At 39.1% G+C, this 18,581-nt stretch overlaps 2 protein-coding genes across 2 annotated transcripts; one reads left to right on the top strand and one right to left on the bottom strand.

Annotated features, from left to right (window-relative positions):
- Positions 1-5,053: 5,053 nt before the first annotated feature.
- On the top strand, positions 5,054-9,212 carry LOC100251414 (cytochrome c oxidase assembly protein COX15). The gene is made up of 7 exons (XM_002269195.5): positions 5,054-5,356; positions 5,883-6,181; positions 6,510-6,735; positions 6,832-7,077; positions 7,176-7,286; positions 8,495-8,626; positions 8,809-9,212. Exons 1-7 carry the CDS (start codon positions 5,183-5,185, stop codon positions 8,977-8,979), a joined length of 1,359 nt encoding a protein of 452 aa, XP_002269231.2. The 5' UTR covers positions 5,054-5,182; the 3' UTR covers positions 8,980-9,212.
- Positions 9,213-9,867: 655 nt separating this feature from the next.
- On the bottom strand, positions 9,868-18,018 carry LOC100258386 (small nuclear ribonucleoprotein SmD1a). Its single transcript, XM_002275700.5, has 4 exons — positions 17,818-18,018; positions 17,664-17,740; positions 10,201-10,392; positions 9,868-10,114 (listed from the first exon to the last, which is right to left on the bottom strand). The coding sequence occupies exons 1-4, from the start codon at positions 17,829-17,831 to the stop codon at positions 10,053-10,055; spliced, it is 345 nt and encodes a 114-aa protein (XP_002275736.1). The 5' UTR covers positions 17,832-18,018; the 3' UTR covers positions 9,868-10,052.
- Between the last annotated feature and the right edge of the window lie 563 nt (positions 18,019-18,581).

Below are 18,581 nucleotides of genomic sequence, written 5' to 3'. Positions count from 1 at the left end.
GATCTCGTCGTCGCTGAGGAAGAAATAGGGGGACAATCGAGACTGGTCTGGGCGACAGAATGGGGAGGTTAGGGATGATGGTGTCACACACGTTGGGATGCGCGTGGGAGAAATGTTGGATGCTTGGCCCGAGGTGTAGCTTCGATTAGACAATGTGACTGGAGGACAGGTAAGAGGGGCAGGAAGTGAAGAGTTAGAAAAACGGGCCCATTTCGGGCCGGTGACTCGTCCCACTTCTAGATCTATGGGTGATGGGTTGATTTCATCTAGCCCGGCTAAAGGTCTCGTGGGCTCGAAGCGAGCCAATGGGCCCTCTACGCAAGGCCCTTTACTTTTAAAGGGGGCTACGCCTGTTGGTGTTAGGCCAGCGTGTGGGCCGTCTGAGGGGCAGGCCATAGATGGGTTGAAGCTTTTATCTCGTGGGCCTACAATCACGCTTGGGGGTAGTCTTGGGCCTTCTCAAGCCCAACTCCACGATAGAGGGCTCTTTGTGAAGTTTTGTGCCTCAACCCGTCTGGCTTACAACTTGGAGATGGAATTTATAAGGTGCCAAGAGAAGGATGAAAGGAGGAAGCAGCAGCCAGAATCCCAAAGTTTAATGGCAGATTGTGCGTTAGTGGAAGAAGCTTCAAGGTATGGGTCTGATTCAAACTCGTGGGGTTTAAGGGTTGCGAAGTTTTCTCATTCTTCTTCTTTTTCTTTTGGTCGGACTCTGGGGGGGAGTTTTACAACCATTCTGGGGTGATGAGGGAGAACCTTTAGGAAGGAAACATGCTGAGCTTGGCAGTTGTAGGGGGGTCCATAATGAGTGGCAAGGGTTGCTAGGATTTGGTTGAGGTTAATTGCGTCGCAATTGAGGTACAAAACCCGGAGTGGAATTCAGTTCGGGTTGAACCCCAAGATCTCAGGGGTGAGAAGGAGATAAATTGGGAAGAAAGTAGTCTAGCCAAATTTAGTAAGTTTTTGGGGTTTCCAACATAAGGCTTGGAAAAGGAAATCCATGGTTTTTTTTTTTATCAAGATTAGAAAAATGCAGGAAAGTATACACAACAAAGTATGTTGGAGAAATCGAAATTCGAAAGGGAGCTCAAGAGGCTGGAGTGATCAATCAATTATGAGGGGGAAATTAAGAAGAACTGTCATCTTAAAGGTAGAGGGAGTCAACTAACGATTGGATAATGAATCTCAAATTATTGAGCTGGAATGTGAAGAGTGCGAATGACAGTAATAAAAGGAAAATAATCAAGTCTTTTGTTAGAAAACAGAAGGTGGACTTGATTTGTATCCAGGAGACAAAAATCCAATTAATGTCTGAAGGAGTGGTGAAAAGTTTAGGGGCGGGGAGATTTTTAGACTGGAGAGCTTTAGAAGCTTCTGGATCAGCAGGAGGTGTTTTGATTTGCTGGGACAAAAGGTCTATAGAAATATTGGATTGGGAGGAGGGTCAATTCTCAATCTCCTGTAAATTCAGAAATGTTGAAAATGGGGTAGTCCGGGTGTTTACGAGAGTCTATGGCCCTTTCACCAAAGAGGATAAGGAGAGCCTATGGGATGAATTTGGGGCAATTAAAGGAATTTGGGGAGAACCCTGGTGTGTAGGGGGTGATTTTAATATTATTCTATCCTAAGGGGAAAAAAGTAGACAAAGGAGGGTTACCTCTACTATGAGGAGGTTTGCTCAGGTTATAGATGACCTCGAGCTTATTGACCTCCCCCTGCAAGGAGGATCATTTACTTAGAGTGGAGGTCTTCATAATCAAGCCTGAGCCAGGTTGGACAGATTCCTTGTGTCTCCCAGTTGGCTTGATCAGTTCAACAATGTGATCTAGAAAAGACTGTCTCGGCCCATCTCGGATCACTTTCCTATTCTAATTGAGGGGGGTGGCATAAGAAGAGGTCATTCACCATTTAGGTTCAAAAATATGTGGCTTAAAGTGGAAGGGTTTAAAGACCTCATGCGGAGTTGGGCAAAGGATGTTGATTAGAGGAAGGGCTGGCTATAAGCTGGCTACAAAATTGAAGATGATTAAACAGAATTTAAAAATCTGGAATAGGGAGGTGTTTGGGAGTTTGGAAAGTAATAAATTTGCAGATTTACAGCAAGTGGAATACTGGGATCAGGTGGAAAGTGAAAGGAGGTTGACAGAGAAGGAAATCTCTATTAAAAAAGAAGCCAAAGAGGGATATGCTAAGTGGGTAAACCTGGAGGAAATACACTAGAGACAATTATCAAGGAAGTTATGGCTAAGGGAAGAGGATAGAAACACGGGTTATTTTCATCGTATGACAACTGCACATCGAAGGAGGAACTCCATGGACAAAATAAAAGTCAATGGGATATGGTTGTCAAATGAGCAAGAAGTAAGGACAGGGATTGCAGACGCCTTTAAACAGTTGCTAACGGAAGACTCGGAGTGGAAGACAGATATAGGGGGGTTAAACTTGAACCAGATCAGTCAGCAAGAAGCGGAAACCTTGGAGTTTTCCTTCACGAAGGATGAAGTTCATTCGACCCTAATGGATATGAATTGGGACATGGCTCCAAGTCCAGATGACTTCATTGTGGCCTTTTGGCAATGCTGCTAGGAGTTCGTGAAAGAGGAGGTTTTAGAGATGTTTAAGGAGTTCCATGAGCAAAATTCTTTCCTCAAGAGCCTCAACAACACGTTTCTGGTCCTTTTACCAAAAAAATGAGGGGCGGAGGAGCTAGGGGATTTCAAGCCTATCAATCTTTTGGGGGGACTGTACAAATTATTGGCCAAGGTGTTGGCCAATAAGATTAAAAAGGTGATTGGTAAAGTGGTTTCCCCATATCAGAATGCATTCGTCATGGGTAGGCAAATTCTGAACACCTCCTTAATTGCAAATGAGGTGATTGATTCTTGGAAAAAAATGGGAGAGAAAGGCCTAATTTGTAAATTGGACATTGAGAAGGCGTATGATAGCGTTAATTGGCATTTCTTGATGAGGGTATTGCAAAAAATGGGGTTGCGGGTCTAAGTGGAGGAAATGAATGTGGAGTTGTATCTCAACTGCTAAGTTTTTAGTTTTGGTAAATGGAGTGCCTGTTGGGTTTTTCTCTAGCTCAAAGGGGCTACGTCAAGGTGACGCCTTATCCCCATACTTGTTTGTCATGGGAATGGAAGTGTTGAGTGTTCTTATTAGAAGGATTGTGGAAGGGGGATTCATTTCTGGGTGCAACATCTGGCGGGGTAGTGGGTCGGTTGCCAATATTTCTCACATTCTCTTTGCGGATGACATAATAGTGTTTTGTGAGGCAAAAAAGGAAGACATGACCTACTTGAGCTGGATCTTATGTTGGTTTGAAGCTATTTCAGGGTTAAGGATAAATCTGGCTAAAAGTGAAGTTATTCTAGTAGGGGAGGTGGAAGAGATACTTGAGATGGCTGTGGAGCTTGGATGCAAGGTAGATCAGCTACCCTCAGCCTATTTGGGGCTGCCCTTAGGGGCGCCCAATAAGGCCTCTTCCGTGTGGGATGGGGTGGAAGAAAGGGTGAGGTGGAAACTTGCCCTTTGAAAACGACAGTTTATCTCCAAAGGTGGAAGAATCACCCTCATAAAGAGTACGTTGGCTAGTATGCCTTTGTATCAATTGTCCCTTTTCTGTATGCCTAAGATAGTGGCAAGAAGGCTAGAAAAGTTGCAAAAAGACTTTTTGTGGGGAGGAAGAAATATGGAAAGAAAAGCCCACTTAGTCAATTGGGAGATGGTGTGTGCGGGTAAGGAGAATAGGGGGCTTGACTTGAGGAAGCTAGTCCCCTTGAACAAAGCCTTGCTTGGAAAATGTGTTTGGAGATTCGCTTGAGCCAAAGACAAGCTGTGGAAGCAAGTGCTTACGACGAAATATGGGCAAGAGGAACTTGGGTGGAGGACTAAGAAGGCAAATGGGGCGTTTGGCGTAGGGGTTTGGAAGGAAATTCTGAAGGAATCTTATTGGTGCTGGGATAATATGGCTTTCAATGTGGGAAAAGGCACCAGAATTAGATTCTGGACTAATCTTTGGTGTGGGGATGTGGAGTTGTCCCTAAGGTTCCCTCAACTCTTTGTTGTGGCTGCTCATAGGAAGGCCACAATGGGAGAAATATGGAACCAGAATTCTGGTCAAGGAGGCTGGAATTTAAGGTTTATTAGAGACTTCAACAATTAGGAGTTGGACTTGGTAGGTGAATTAATCCAAGCCTTAAGGGGCTAAAGAATTACCTTGGAGGAGGACTCGGTCTCTTGGAAAGGAGGAAAAAACAGGCAATTTGGTGTTAAGAATGTGTACAGCTTACTGATTAGCCCCATTGTCTCCATTTTCCCCAAAAATGGCATTTGGGTGGATAAAGTTCCAACTAAATTAGCTTTCTTTGCGTGAGAAGCCGCATGGGGGAAGGTTCTTACCCTTGATAAACTTCAAAAGAGAGGATGACAGCTTCCTAATCGATGTTTTTTATGTGGTAGCGAAGAGGAAAATGTAAATCATTTGCTCATTCATTGTACAGTAGCCAGAGTGCTGTGGGAGATTGTCCTTGGTTTATTCGGTGCCTAGTGGGTTTTTCCAGAAATTGTAAAGGATGTACTACTTAGTTGGAAGGGCTCGTTTGTAAGTAAAAAGAGGAAAAAAAATTTGGAGATCCATTTCGTTATTTATTTTTTGGACTGTTTGGAATGAGATGAATAGATTAGCTTGTAAGGGGGGGGGGGGGCGGGGGGGGGGGGGGAGTTAGCGATCTAGAAAATTAAGAATTCTTTTGTTTGTAATGTATGGGGTTGGGCAAAATTGTATAGTGGAGCGGAGCCATGCTCCTTTATAGGATTCTTGAAGTGGTTAGCCTCCATTTAAGGGCCAGTGGACATTTTGTCTCTTTTTGGTTGTGAGGCCTTTGCCGCCTTGTATACTCTACATATGTTATGCGGCTTTTTTACCTTATGTTAATATATTACATGTTTACTTATATAAAAAAAATATATTTAAGTATCATAATAATTAAAAGCTTTTTACAAAGTAACTAACAAAAAAACTTCCCTCCCACATGGCAAAACCCAAAACGATGCGTTTTGGAAGAATCAGAGGCGATTTAAATTCTGTCGGCAAATTTTCACTCTCTTAAACTCTTTAAGTGATTTCTGCCCAAAAACCCTTTCTAAACCCACAGGTAGGGAAGCACAGGGGAAAGCCATGTTTGGGAGGCAGCTGGTGTCCATTCTCAGGAGGAACAAGCTTCAAAATTGCTTTTTCAATGAATCTTCTTCTAGGGTTTTGAATGGACGGCCCAGATTATTTTCTTCTGAACTTGGTGGTAGTTCTGGCGCACAAAGAAACGCCTTGTATGGCTTCAGATCATTGATCAAGGTTCAAATTCTCCTCATTTCTTTGACTTTGTAATTATTTATGAATGTTGAATGCTAATCGGGCATCTGAAGCTTTGAATTTTCGGAATCTCACGTTTTTGGATGGGTTTTGAGTTGATTCTTATGGGAAATTTTCTATTAGGTATGAGCTGAGAGTGTGTTTGTGTCATTCATAAGATAATTCTATCTGGGAATTATGAACTTTTACTGAAATGGAGATGACCATTTCAATATTTTACTCAGTACAAAGAAAATCATAAATGACATTAGTTTTACATTGGAATCCTGATGATAGCTTCAAGATTTGATGCAAGCAGAACACTTTGTATTTGTGTTTTCTCTTCTATTGAATTGTAACATCTTTAACAACCATAAACTATTGGCTTGGTATGTGCCTTTTTTGGCAATATGTAATTGTGTTTGAATGAATGAACTTGAAGCTTCCTGCTTTGGTTTCATACGGCTGAGCACATTGTTAAGGATAAGTTTGTTATGGGTTTTCTTCTTCTTTTTCTCTTTTTTTGTAGGATTTTCATAAACCATGGTTGAGGAATATGTCCACCACTGCAACTGCTACTGTAGAGAATAAGGAGGGATTGAAATTACTTGTAACTGCAGGGCCCCGTGCTCAGAAAATGGTTGGGATATGGCTTTTTGGTTCTGCTGCATGGGTGTTTAGTATGGTCGTACTTGGCGGTGTTACACGACTGACCCGATCTGGTCTTTCAATGACTGACTGGAAATTCACTGGTAACCTCCCTCCCCTATCAGATGAGGACTGGTTGGCTGAGTTTGAGAAATATAAGCAATCTCCTGAGTACAAGCGGTTAGTGCAAACTCCAGAACACGTATTTGTAGTATCTATATTTGTTTTATTTGCTAAGCATCTGTACTTGGTAGCACTATAGGAAAATTCTTGTGTTTGCAACTTCAATTTTGTTTGTTTCCAAAATCTTCTTGGAAGCTTTCTGAGGCTTGCTTTTAAATATACTGTTCTTTGATAATTCCTGGTAGAAAAAAATCCTTTGTGTCTTAAAGGGTGATTATATTTTTTGACTCTAATATATGTCAGTTACACCTTTTAATTTGAAGTTTCTATGTATTGCAAACGGGAGTGGAAGTTCAATTGGTCTTTAACCTCTTGCCTCTTGCAGTGTAAACAAAGGGATGAGTATTGAAGATTTTAAATTCATATATTGGATGGAGTATGCACATCGTATGTGGGGAAGGGCATTGGGTATCATGTTTGCTCTGCCATTTTCATATTTTCTTCACAAGGGATACATTACCTTGCGACTTGGACTGAGACTCTCTGCTCTCTTTGGCCTTGGTGCTGGGCAGGGACTAATTGGCTGGTGGATGGTTAAAAGTGGTTTAGAGGTAGGCAGCACTTAATTTTCTCTTTTATTACTGTTATTTTGCATTAGAAGTTTTTATTAGTGTTAAACACATTTTTTTTCAATTTTTTCCTTGTAGGAGCCAGCATCTGAATATGCTCAGCCAAGAGTAAGCCCTTATCGTCTCACGGCTCATCTTACTTCAGCATTTGTTATTTACTGTGGCCTTCTCTGGACCGCTCTTTCTGTTGTTATGCCTGAACCACCTGCTGAATCAGTAGCTTGGGTTCGTGGGGCTGCAAAAGTTAAGAGGCTCGCCCTTCCTATAAGCATCCTTGTCGGCATTACTGCTGTTTCAGGAGCATTTGTTGCAGGAAATGATGCCGTACGTAACCTTTTTCCTTTATCTAGAGGATAATACTACTTTGTGTTTCCTTTAGAGCATATTGTGATGCGATGTTCAATTGCATGCTAAATTGCCAGGGCCATGCATATAATACTTTTCCCAAGATGGGTGACAATTGGATTCCAGATGATATTTTTAGCATGGAGCCATTCATACGCAACTTCTTTGAGAATACATCAACAGTGCAGGTATTGTTCCACACTTATTTATTGGGTATATATATAAATATTTGTTTGGTAAAACAGGAAACCGGAAAAAAAAAAAATTATAATGGGGAGAGAGGAAGTAGTTGGAACTGAAAATATTTCAAAGAATGTAGAGGAAAGTTTAAAGGAGAAAATTGTGTTTTATTTTTTCTTCAAACCTCTTCTTCTAGCATAGAATTTTGGATTAAATGGAAAAAATTTGAAGGATTTTCTCTTATTATTTATTTTTCCTATCTTCACAAAGAAATTAGGGAAAACAAGGAAGACCCTTATTATTCTCTTCCATCTGTTCCTGGAACCATGTACACAGTAAAGAACCATGTGTTTTAAACTGTTAGTTACAATGATTTTTGTAATTGCTGGCATTCTTTTGATTACCTTGACTCCTCATGTGATATATGATTTCAATTCATCGAACAGCCATATCAACCACTGTTTTAAGGGCCAAAGTTTTGGCAATTGTTTCCTACAATTTCTCGACAACCAAATGTAGGTTTTGGTGGAAATTGGTCCTAGGTTCAGCAGGACATCAGATAAATCAGTATGTAAATTTTTTTGTTTGGATTTGAAAGTCAATTTTTATTAGTTTGTAAAGAAGCACAATTCCATAATTTTTTTCTTGTGCTATCTTACAATCGAATGCTTTGCAAACGATTAACCCTGCCTGCTAAATTTCAGATGTTTCTAGAAAGTCATCTTTTCTGAACTTTGTCATTTAGAGTGAGTTTGGTTGTGTTTCTATTTGAAATGTTTTTAGCGAAAATGTTTTCTCTAGAAGTGTTTTTTAGAGAATTACCTATCAAGTGTTTCCCAGTAAACATCACAAGTGATTTTTCTACTTTTTAAAAGTGTTTTCTAAATTTTGCCAAACACCTTTTTTTTTTTTTCTAAACATGTTTTTTTATGCTAGAAGTGTTTTCTAAAAACACTGCCAAACAGGCTCTTAATCCCTATTCTGTTTCCTGTCTCATGCAACTAGGATTATTACTGAGATCACTTCCAGAAACAACCAATAGAACATTAGTGGGAATGATGATGCAGTTTAAATCCTATAATTACTTGAACTCCTTAAAGATGCAGACTTAATGTTGAAATTTTACTCATGGAAAGCCAACAGTTGTGATTTGATCTTTCGCAAATTTTCAAACAGTAAATTGTTATAACAAATATTCATTTTCTAATGTTTACAGCTTGACCACCGTATCCTTGCGACTGCAACATTAATGTCAATTGGCATTTTGTGGTGGTCAACAAGAAAATTGGACATACATCCAGCAGTACGATTTTTAATTGGAAACACCATTGGCATGGCTGCTCTTCAGGTATTTGTGTGCCATTGAGTTATTTGCCCCATTAATCTTAGGCAAATTCTTTCAAATGCTGGTTGCTTCTTGAGTGTAATATTCTTTTAAGTAATAGTTAACTCCACAATTATCACATGGGTTTTCCAAGATTATTAAAAAGTCCTAGTAGCTTAATACTTCAATTTGATTCGGTCTTGCAGGTCACTTTAGGGATATCAACTCTCCTATCATATGTACCTGTTTCACTCGGCACTGCACATCAGGCTGGAGCTTTAACTCTTTTGTCGCTCATGGTCCTCCTTAATCACACTGTACGGAGGCCATCAATGTTCCTTCTCAAATCTCTGCCTCCGGTCACAAGGACACCTTGATCATTTTAGGTTTTGATTTTGGATTGAATGTCAGGCATTTGAATTGTCATATTATTATTTTTAACCTCTGGTTTTTCAAGATCAGGCTCCATTTTTCCTAATAATTGAGGGGAAATTTGTTAATGAAGGTTGACCTTCATTTGCACTCATGAAGCGTTTACAAGAATAACAAAGCTGTAGCTCTATGTAAGGCCATTTATCCATTATCAATTCAGTAATTCGTCCTTTAATTATGGGTGAAGCTTTTCTTGTTTTTTTTGGGATAGGAGTCGAGGATCTTCATCTGGTAAAATGTGTGATACATCCTAGTCTATCACATAGACAAAGAGAGTGTTTGATAAATTAATTTAATGACTTTCAGTGACTTAATAACTTAATTTAAATCAGCTTCCAGATGAAGCTGTTTTAGCCAAATAGCATGTACTTGTTAAATAGAAGCACTGCTTCAGGTCGTGGGGCTGAAAGCATGAAGCTCTGCCGGTTGCAGCAGAAAAGAAAGAGCCATGACATTCTCTAACCTGAACCGAGTAATCGTTCTGAACTGAGTAATAGTAGAATGTTGTTCATTCTTGAAATCATTAAATGGACATGAAAGATCAAACTGATCAGCTAGGTCAACCTTTCGCACAATCGCAGTAATAAGACTATACCACAAAATTCCAATAATATTTGTCACCCTGTTCTCTGGGGGAATTCAAAATCAGAACAGGGAAAAGCAAAGTTGTGCCACTTTTTAGAGAGAACAAAACTTATCAGGTTCCCTCAGATTATTAGACATAAAGGACCAGATGATATGGACTACCGGCTGCTTTAGCATCTTTAAGCAAAAAAAATAAGAACCCTGCAAAGAGATAGCTCATCATAAAAATTCACATTGATCCTTTTAAATTCCAAGGAACCCAAAAAGATGACTTTTTCCCATTTAAAGCCTCCAAGTAACAGAGCAAAGACTTCAAGTTAATTGTAAAGTACAAATATCACTAGCAATCTGCTCCTTTCGCTCAAAAATGAATTCTCTACAAGAAAGGATTTTCCATAACCAGAAGTGACAAGAAATTTGAACTACAAGGTAACTAGCGGCCTCGACCACGTCCACGTCCACGCCCACGGCCCCGACCACGCCCCATAGGCCGTCCTGGATTTATAGAGGCATTAAAAAAAAATTTTAAAAAGTATTAATCTATCACAAGGTATATAAGTCAAAAGGGAAATATGCAATACCAGCAGTTGGCTTCTTGGGCTTGACCCTAGGTGTCTCTTCCACCAGCAATGTCTCCAGATTTATGCTGTCGGGAAGTATATAATACCGAATATTGTTGCCCCTCACACTCAGGTGATCCATAGTCACTGGATTTTTCCCCTTCAGAGTCAGTTTCACAGTCTTCAAATGTGTGTTCATACTAATATCCACACCTATAACATACAAAGCAATACCATCAGCAATGATCTCTCCAATCATCTTTGATTCTAAATAGTTTTTGTCATAACATGGACTTACCTACTTCAAGTTACTAGAAAAAATCATCAAACATAAGCAAACAACTAGAAATACAGGAAAAGAATATCATATCATAAAATTTCAAGATATTAAATATTAGAGAGAGTATCATACATCAGCATTGTGCCACATTGAGATATGCATGAAATACATCCATGTGAAACTAGGGGCGGCATCAATAGAGGAAAAGATGAGGAGTGATCAAATGCAATTTTGTCATGTGTATCAAAATGGAAATTATAAGGGAGTGATTTAAAGCAAGCTGAAGGCACTCCAACAAGAAGAGGAAGATCATAAAGAACATGGACTGGTGCAATAAGAATATGGTCTATCATTGAACAGATTATATAGCCTTAGAACTGAATGGCAGAAAAAAATTTCATAGAACTAGCACCAAGCATGGACATCAAGATTTTGGTGATCCCAGCTCACCAAATAAAAAATTTATTTGGATCTTAACAATTGACATGTGTAAACATTAGGAAGACCACAAAATGGAGTTTTGCAAAATAAAATAAATAAAAGTCAAGCAAATCAAAGTTAAAAGGAGAATTATAAAAATATATTCTCCTAGTGCCAAATCTCACAAAGGAATAAAACAAACTTCTTAAATCAAGACATCAAATTCCTTTAATAAAGTCCTCTTTTTGCACCACTTTTAAGAAACGAAGAATGTTCCAGGAAAAAAAAGGGAATTCCTACAAGATGAAAGGGGGGAAAGGCTGATTTGGGGTAGATTCAAAATCTATCGAAATCTTGGTAGAGGTCGTCAAAGAAAGGGTCCGTATAGTTCTGGAAAGGGGTTGTGGGTTCTCTAGTTGGACCAAGAGAGAAGGGTCCTTCCTTTGTGTTGGAGGGATTGGAATTGTGATGCCAATGGAAGAGGGAAAGCCCTTAATGAATGGAAGGGGGCATTTGGTACAGGTTAGAGCTCCATAGCAATGGAGCAGGGGGGTATATTCTATACTCAGCTTGCTATGTGAAGGCAAGGTGGTTCATCCTAGTGTTCCCAGAAGGTAGGGGGGTTTCCAAAGGGTTGGGCAGTTTTTACCAACAAGTCAAGAGGTTTCCTGGGGGTTGGATGATTTTACCCACAAGTGTTGAAGCCTTGGGGTGGTTCCTCTTCCTTCAGGAGGTGAGGCAGCCTTTTCAAAGGTTTTGAGGAAGTCTCGCTTTGAAGTGGGTGATGCTGTGTGGTTGGAACTAGGGGAAGAGGATGTAACAAGATAAAGGTTATGCAAAGATGTTTGGTGGGCAGATGGGGGACTTTTTTACATAAAGCTCTGAATATAAAGATGCTAAAGAGGTGGGCTTAGTACAACTAGAATCTAAAAAGGGATTTACAGGTGGTTGCATTGGGGGGATCCTTGCTTCTGTTTGAACTTGAATTAGCTACTAATACTGAGATGATCCTTAAACAGGGGTTGAGGAGATATAGGCAAAAGGACATGTTCTTAGATAAATGGGTCCTAGAGACAAGTTGTCATAGAAAAGGAATTCGTGTGAAAGAAGCCTAAGTGAGAATAGAAAGGTTGCTAGTGCATTTTTAGGATAGGAATTTGTTCAAAAGGCTGGGAGACTCTTGCAATGGCTTTGTTGCAATAGATGAAAATTTTTGGCGAGCAAGCATTCTTGTGAAAACTAATGGGAGAAAGTTGTTAGGAACCATATAGGTGGTTGTGGGTTGCTGGAGTTTTTCTATTCAATTATGGTGGGGGATTATGCCATGGATGCAGTAGGGGGTTCCAAGTACTGCAAACAGAAGGTTGGAGGTCTGGGAAGGAGTGATGGAGGATCATGTGCCAATGAGAGTGGGGGACTTCATTCTTCATGCCATGAGTAGAAGATGTGTCTTCTTCTCGTGCAAAGGAGGCTATGAAAAGCATTGGTTTCTTAGTGGGATGAGGTGGGAGAGCAGGGTGGGGTTCATAGGAGGTCTTGGGTAATGTTTGACAATGGAGTGGAGGCTGGTCATAAGGGAGAGGTGGTGTGTGATAGCAAAGCCCAACGCTTAATGGACTCCACTAGTTTAGAGGCCTAAGCTGAGAGCGACAAAGTGATGGTTTCGGATTTAGGCAGCAAAGAGGCTAGTGGGCTGGGAAATTTTGATCGCAAATGCTGAAGTGGGCAGGAAAGCTTCTAATGGATTAGGGCTTGTGGGCTGAAGGAATAAAACTAATAGCCCAAAGGTGAGCTTTTATATTTTGGATAGGGTGGAGCGACCAATTCCTTAAGGCCCTCAAGGAAGGAAGGGCCAATAGGATGTGGGAGATAAGGGCCCCCCAAAGCCAGCTTAGGGAAGCTTCTACCCATGAGCTTTCCTGCAGACCGTGCAACGGAGGAGGATGGTGTACATTAGTAGAGTGCTATTACGGAGGCAAGGCTATTTCAATAGTCTAAGGTGTTTCACTGATGGCAATGGAGCCTTCTCCAACCTGTTTTGCCAGTTTCCTAGGTGTGTGCTCTTCCTCTTGTTATAGCTTGGGGGGTGGGGTTTCCCATTTTTTTCTTTCTTTTGAGAGTGGGTTTTGTCCCTTCGGAGTGTTTAGGAATGAAGAGGGGCCAAAGGAATCCTCTAGGGGGCTTGCTATCTCTACCTCCCTTTGAGAATTGTCCTACAAGATAATAATTCAATGGAGTTCCTTGAGAATAGATTGTGTCACCATGGGGCCTCAATGGGTGGTGAGTTGCATAAGGGCAAAGCGATAGTAAGGGGAAGACCATAAGCTTAGAGGCGGGGATGGATTTTTGTGCTAACTGGCCAAAAAGCAAGCTGATTATGTTTAGTAGGTTTGTGGGGCTACCAACAGAGAGGTTATTTTGCCTTTTTTTTAAATGAAAATTAAGGATTAAGGCAAAGAGGAAGAATGTCCCTTTTGCAGTGAAAGGTAGGAAGACAAATGCTACATATAAAACTAAGAGGGAGTTTTTGGAATTTTTTAATTAAATATAACAACATAGTAAGAAAAGTAGGGAAAAAAGGGAGAAGTGGCAAGAAGGGTAGGAAATAGCTCCTGTCCCTCAATGAAGGTTAAAACTTTGTGGTGAAATGTTAGAGGAGTTAATGGTAAGAAAAAGCAAAAGGTAGTTAAATCCCTAATAAGAATGGAGAAGGCTGACGTGATTTGCTTGCAAGATACTAAGGTGCCAAAGATGTGGTTGCACCTAATACGGAGTCTAGGTGTTGGGAGATTTCTAGTGCAAAGTTGCAGAAGCAAGGGGGTTAACTAATGGTATAGCACTCTTTATCTTGTTATTAAAAATGGAAGTGGGAGCATTCTCTGTATCTTGTATCTTGTTGTTTTACAAGCTCTAAATATGGCTTTCTCTAGGTGTTTACTAGTGTGCATTTTGATGAATGCACACTAGTAAACACCTAGAGAAAGATGCACACTAGTAAACACCTAGAGAAAGCCATATTTAGAGCTTGTAAAACAACAAGATACAGGGAATGCTCCCACTTACTAGTGTGCATTTGTCTGCCCTTGGGGGTGAAGGGATGATTTATGGCATAATTGGGGGAGGAGATTTTCAGAATAATTGAGGATTAGAAACTGCAAGAGCTCCTATAGAATGGAGGGCCTTCTACTTGGTGTGGAGGCATGAACAACTAATCTATGTCAGGGTTGGATCATTTTCTATTGTTCGATGATTGGGAGAATCATTTAAGTGGGCTCTTGCAAAGTGTTTTGCCGATATCAATCTCTGGTCATTCACCTATATGGTTAGATCAAGGAGGAGTGAGCGAGGAAAAATCATGCTTTAGATTCAAGAATATGTGGCTTAAAGTAGAGGGTTTCAAAGATCTTATTAAAAATTGGTGGTTGGGCCATAGGTTCAATGCCTCTAGCAATTTTATTTTGGCTTCCAAATTGAAAGCGTTGAAAATGGACTTAAAAACTTAGAATCGGGAGAGGTGTTGGGAATGGTGTCAATCAGGAAAGTTGATGCCCTCAATCAATTAGGTTTTTGAGATGCAAAGTAGAGGGAAGCTCCGCTAGTTGAGGAAGAGGCTAAGGCCAAAATAATGGGTGTAGAAATCTATAATAAGTGGGCAAAGCTAGAAGAAACCTCTTGAAAGCAAAAGTCGAGAGTTATACCTATGGGAAGGAGACAAAAACACAAAATGCTTCCCCAGGACAATAAATGCACACAAAAGAAGAAACTTTATTACTAGAAGAAGAGTGAATAAGCTTGGTTAACCAATGTCAAGGAGGGGTTACCTAACTCTTATTGAAGCCATCTTGATGATTTTAGAGATTGGAGACCTTGTATTAGTAGGATGCCCTTTGCTTTTTTGAGAGGGAAGGAAGCTAGAAGCTTAGACTTGACTTTTTCAAAGGACGGTATCTTTGCTTTCTCTGCTTTGAATAGGGATAAAACCCTTTTTTTGATAGGTAAATAAGAATTGTATTTGAATAGGAATAAAACCCTGGGACTAGATTGGTTTACTACGGCCTTTTGCTAGTTGTGTTGGGACTTCTTGAAGAGTAATGTGTTGGGATTCTTTGAGGAACTCTTTGAACAAGGGCTCTTCGAATGAAGTTTATATGCTATTTTCTTGGTCTTAATCCTTAAAAAGGGAGTAAAAGATTTGAAAGATTTTAGGCTAATTATGTTGGTGGGAAGCCCATGCAAATTACTAGCAAAGGTGATAACAAATAGACTCAAAAAAGTGGTGGGTAGGGAGGTCTCTAGCTCTCAAAATGCCTTTGTAGAAGGAAGACAAATTTGGACACCACTTGTATTGCAAATGAGGTCATTAATTCAAGGTTGAAGGGTTGTTCTAATGTCGTTTTATGCAAACTCTGCATTAACAAGGCCTATGATCATGTAAATTAGGGTTTCCTACTTGTTGGTTAAAAAAAAAAAGGGTTTTGGCCAAAACTAGATTGGGTACAATGATTGATGTATTTCTACAGCTAGGCACTCAATGCTTGTTCAATGTAAAAGATGCCAAATTAAAGCCCCAACTCCACCTATAAATAGGTATTCAATATAGGGATTTTGGAAAAATAAGAAAGAAGACCTTAAGTCTAATCTACAAAAGAAGTTTTGCAAGCTAAAACCAAACCTTAAACATTCTTCAACAAGCTTATGGAAGAATATCAAGTACAACATCTTTATCATTTATCCAACTCTAAGATCAAAGATGGATTAAAATATCTCTAAATTTCCTAAGACTTTCTAGAGAATAAAAATAAATTCTTCACAAGTTTACTCAAGAACAAGCCTTTGTTGGGACTCAAGTGAACACTGGATCAAGAACATGCATTTATTGCCCTTGAATCAAAATCAAGATATGTGGTCAAATCAAAGGAAGATATTCTCTTTGTTATCACAAAGATTGTATACATACTATTTGTATTATAACTAATGCAATTAATTTATTTTCTTGCCCACTTGATTTGCAAAGCATGAAATTTCTATGTACAAAGTTCTAACATGGCTAATGGAACATCTCTACCTCTATCGCTTTTGCCAATTTAGAGTTCCACCAAGCTAAATGGCCTCCAAAAGCACTTAAGCCACATATGTCAACAAGGGAAATGAAAAGATCAACACTGTCCAATTGATACATGACACCTTTATAGGTCCATGACCTACAACAAATCAAAGACAACCATCGCACTTTTGACACAAAATGGAAATGTGCAAACTCAATTGATAAAACCAATGGAAGAGCACAACAAACGCCAATCAACCATAAATTTGGCCTCGTTAAGCGCAAAGAAGCAAATTGTCCCTTGTGTATGGATGTTCACCAACATCAAGGGAAACAAAAGACAAATCCCTTCATTTCATCTCTAACACTAGCTCCAACACATTAGTCTCTCTAGGGGTAAAGAAATAAGTCTCATACCAGGGAAAGATCTTCATTGACTTCAAAGGAATCAAGAGATAAATCCACTATATCAATTCTGACACCAACTCCAATATGGCTTTTTGAGAACAAAGGGCTGAGGTTCCCATAGTAGGGAGAGACATTCAGTGGCCTTAAAAGTCTTGAGAGATAAAACTTCTCATTCCATATGTAATACTAACTCCAACGCCAACTTACATTTTGAATCACAAACTAGATTGCCAAGGAAAGAGATCTCATCAAATCACTCTAGCTCTTTCAGTTCTTCCTACTCTATGGTTATGCCAGTTATGACAACTAGGACCACCTCAATATTTGAACATTGGTTAAGATGACCCATCTCATCACCAAGCCTAGGAGACTACAAAGGATGACTTGCAAATCGCTTCTCTCATGAGCTAGCTTAAGGTGCCAAATGTCATTGAATTAAGCCAAGAACTTACTCACCATTTAGGTTCTACACCTTACAATGGTGCACCACTTGTGTCCTTGTCAATGCAAGTAGGAATTCAAAACCTCAAACCTATTTTGGAGGCCTCATTATCTATCCACCTACTTAACACCATCAAGGCTTAATATCATGGTCCGTCACAAAGTACAACTACAATCATGTACTCTAAACCTTACAATAAAATGGCTGACAACTTGCACATGCCCTTAGGCTATCAACTTCCGATATCTAACAATCGGATAAAAAGGGAAATTCAAAACAGCATGTTATCCATTTCATTGAGACTTGCAACAGGTTGGCACTAAAAAGAAGATGCCGCTCAAGGTAGACAAAACTCACCTATCAGCAGATGTTGCACTTGCACATTTAAGGCTAAAAAGTGTGCTACAACAAGCTTGGGCTCCCCAAATTGACATGAAGCCCACATAGTCCAGCCAACTGCACATGGCTCTACAACTCAAGTCCCATCCTCATGTCTATGCACAAATTGTCATTCTTCAAATTCCAATGCCTCAACGAAATTCATATTAGAAAAAAAACCGTTCAAAATCCACGACCCAGTAGCAGCAATTCATCGCATTTAAAACTATAAAATTTCAATAGCATAAGCTCAGGATTCCTCATTATGACACTAGACAAACGAAATTGAGACACCTGAACATGGTTCCGAGCATTCAAACACAAAACCAAAAATTCCAGTAAAGTGATCATGAATCACAGCCCGAAACCACTAAATGACCTCGATTAAAATCTTTTTCATTCAATAATGAACAGCATATATCAAACCAAAGGAGAAAAGCACACCAAAGGGTTTGAACAAAACCCTAGAGACAAGCACAGAAAATGCTGGAAGTTGAAAGGAAGAGAGAGACCTGTGATGGTGCCATGAACAACGGTACCGTTCTTGAGCTCAATTGACACAGTCTCGTTGTTGAGCTTCATCAAAAACCTGAAATTTCGTATCAAGCTAGGTCAACAATAGTTAATGAGAATGAAAACAAGAGAAAAACTGAAAAATAAGCAGACCTGACGAGCTTCATGTTGGCGGAGAAAAGGATTCAAAAGCTAGGGCTCAAAGCAAAGCAAAGGCCTGTGAGCAAGGAAGACGGTTCTCCGCTCGGCCTAAGGGATTTTTGAATTTGCCAAACGACGCCGTATTATACTTTGAATCCTCTCTATTTTTCGTTGTCTTTTTCATTTTTTCCACACATTTCTTTGTTTTTGTTCATGTTTAGTTGTAAAATAACCCTAGGTTATGCTTGGTTCACAAAAAGTAATAAAGAAAAAAATATATTGCTCAGACTTAATTAAGATTAATTACAAATTTAAATATTTTTAAATTATTTAATTTTTATATTGAAAACTTAAAATAAGTTAAATAAATTTAAAGCAACATATAAAAATAATTTATTTAAATTTAATTTTTTATTTTTTTTTTCACTTTTTCTCTCTATTTTTTCTTCTCAAGTTTTTCCTCAAATGTTTGAAGAACCAAACATAACCTAAAAAAAATCAAATATAATTAAAATTATTTAAAAATTTACATATTTTCAAATTATTTAATCTTTATATCAAAAAATTAAAATAAGTCAAATGAATTTAAAACATGATATAAAAATAATTTATTGACTTTATTTTTATTTTTATTTTCACTTTTTCTTCCCTTCTATTTTTCCTCCCTATTTTCTTTCTCTCATATCTTCCCTCAAATTTTTCAAAACCAAACATGGTCTTAGTATTCCTTTTTTATTACATAGAAAAACATTAATTGATTAATTAACTAAGGGTGC

The sequence above is a fragment of the Vitis vinifera genome, chromosome 19, assembly GCF_030704535.1.
Source record: "Vitis vinifera cultivar Pinot Noir 40024 chromosome 19, ASM3070453v1".
Lineage (NCBI taxonomy): Eukaryota > Viridiplantae > Streptophyta > Magnoliopsida > Vitales > Vitaceae > Vitis > Vitis vinifera.
Note: the sequence above shows the minus strand (reverse complement) of the source record. Positions and strands in the feature narration are given on the sequence as shown.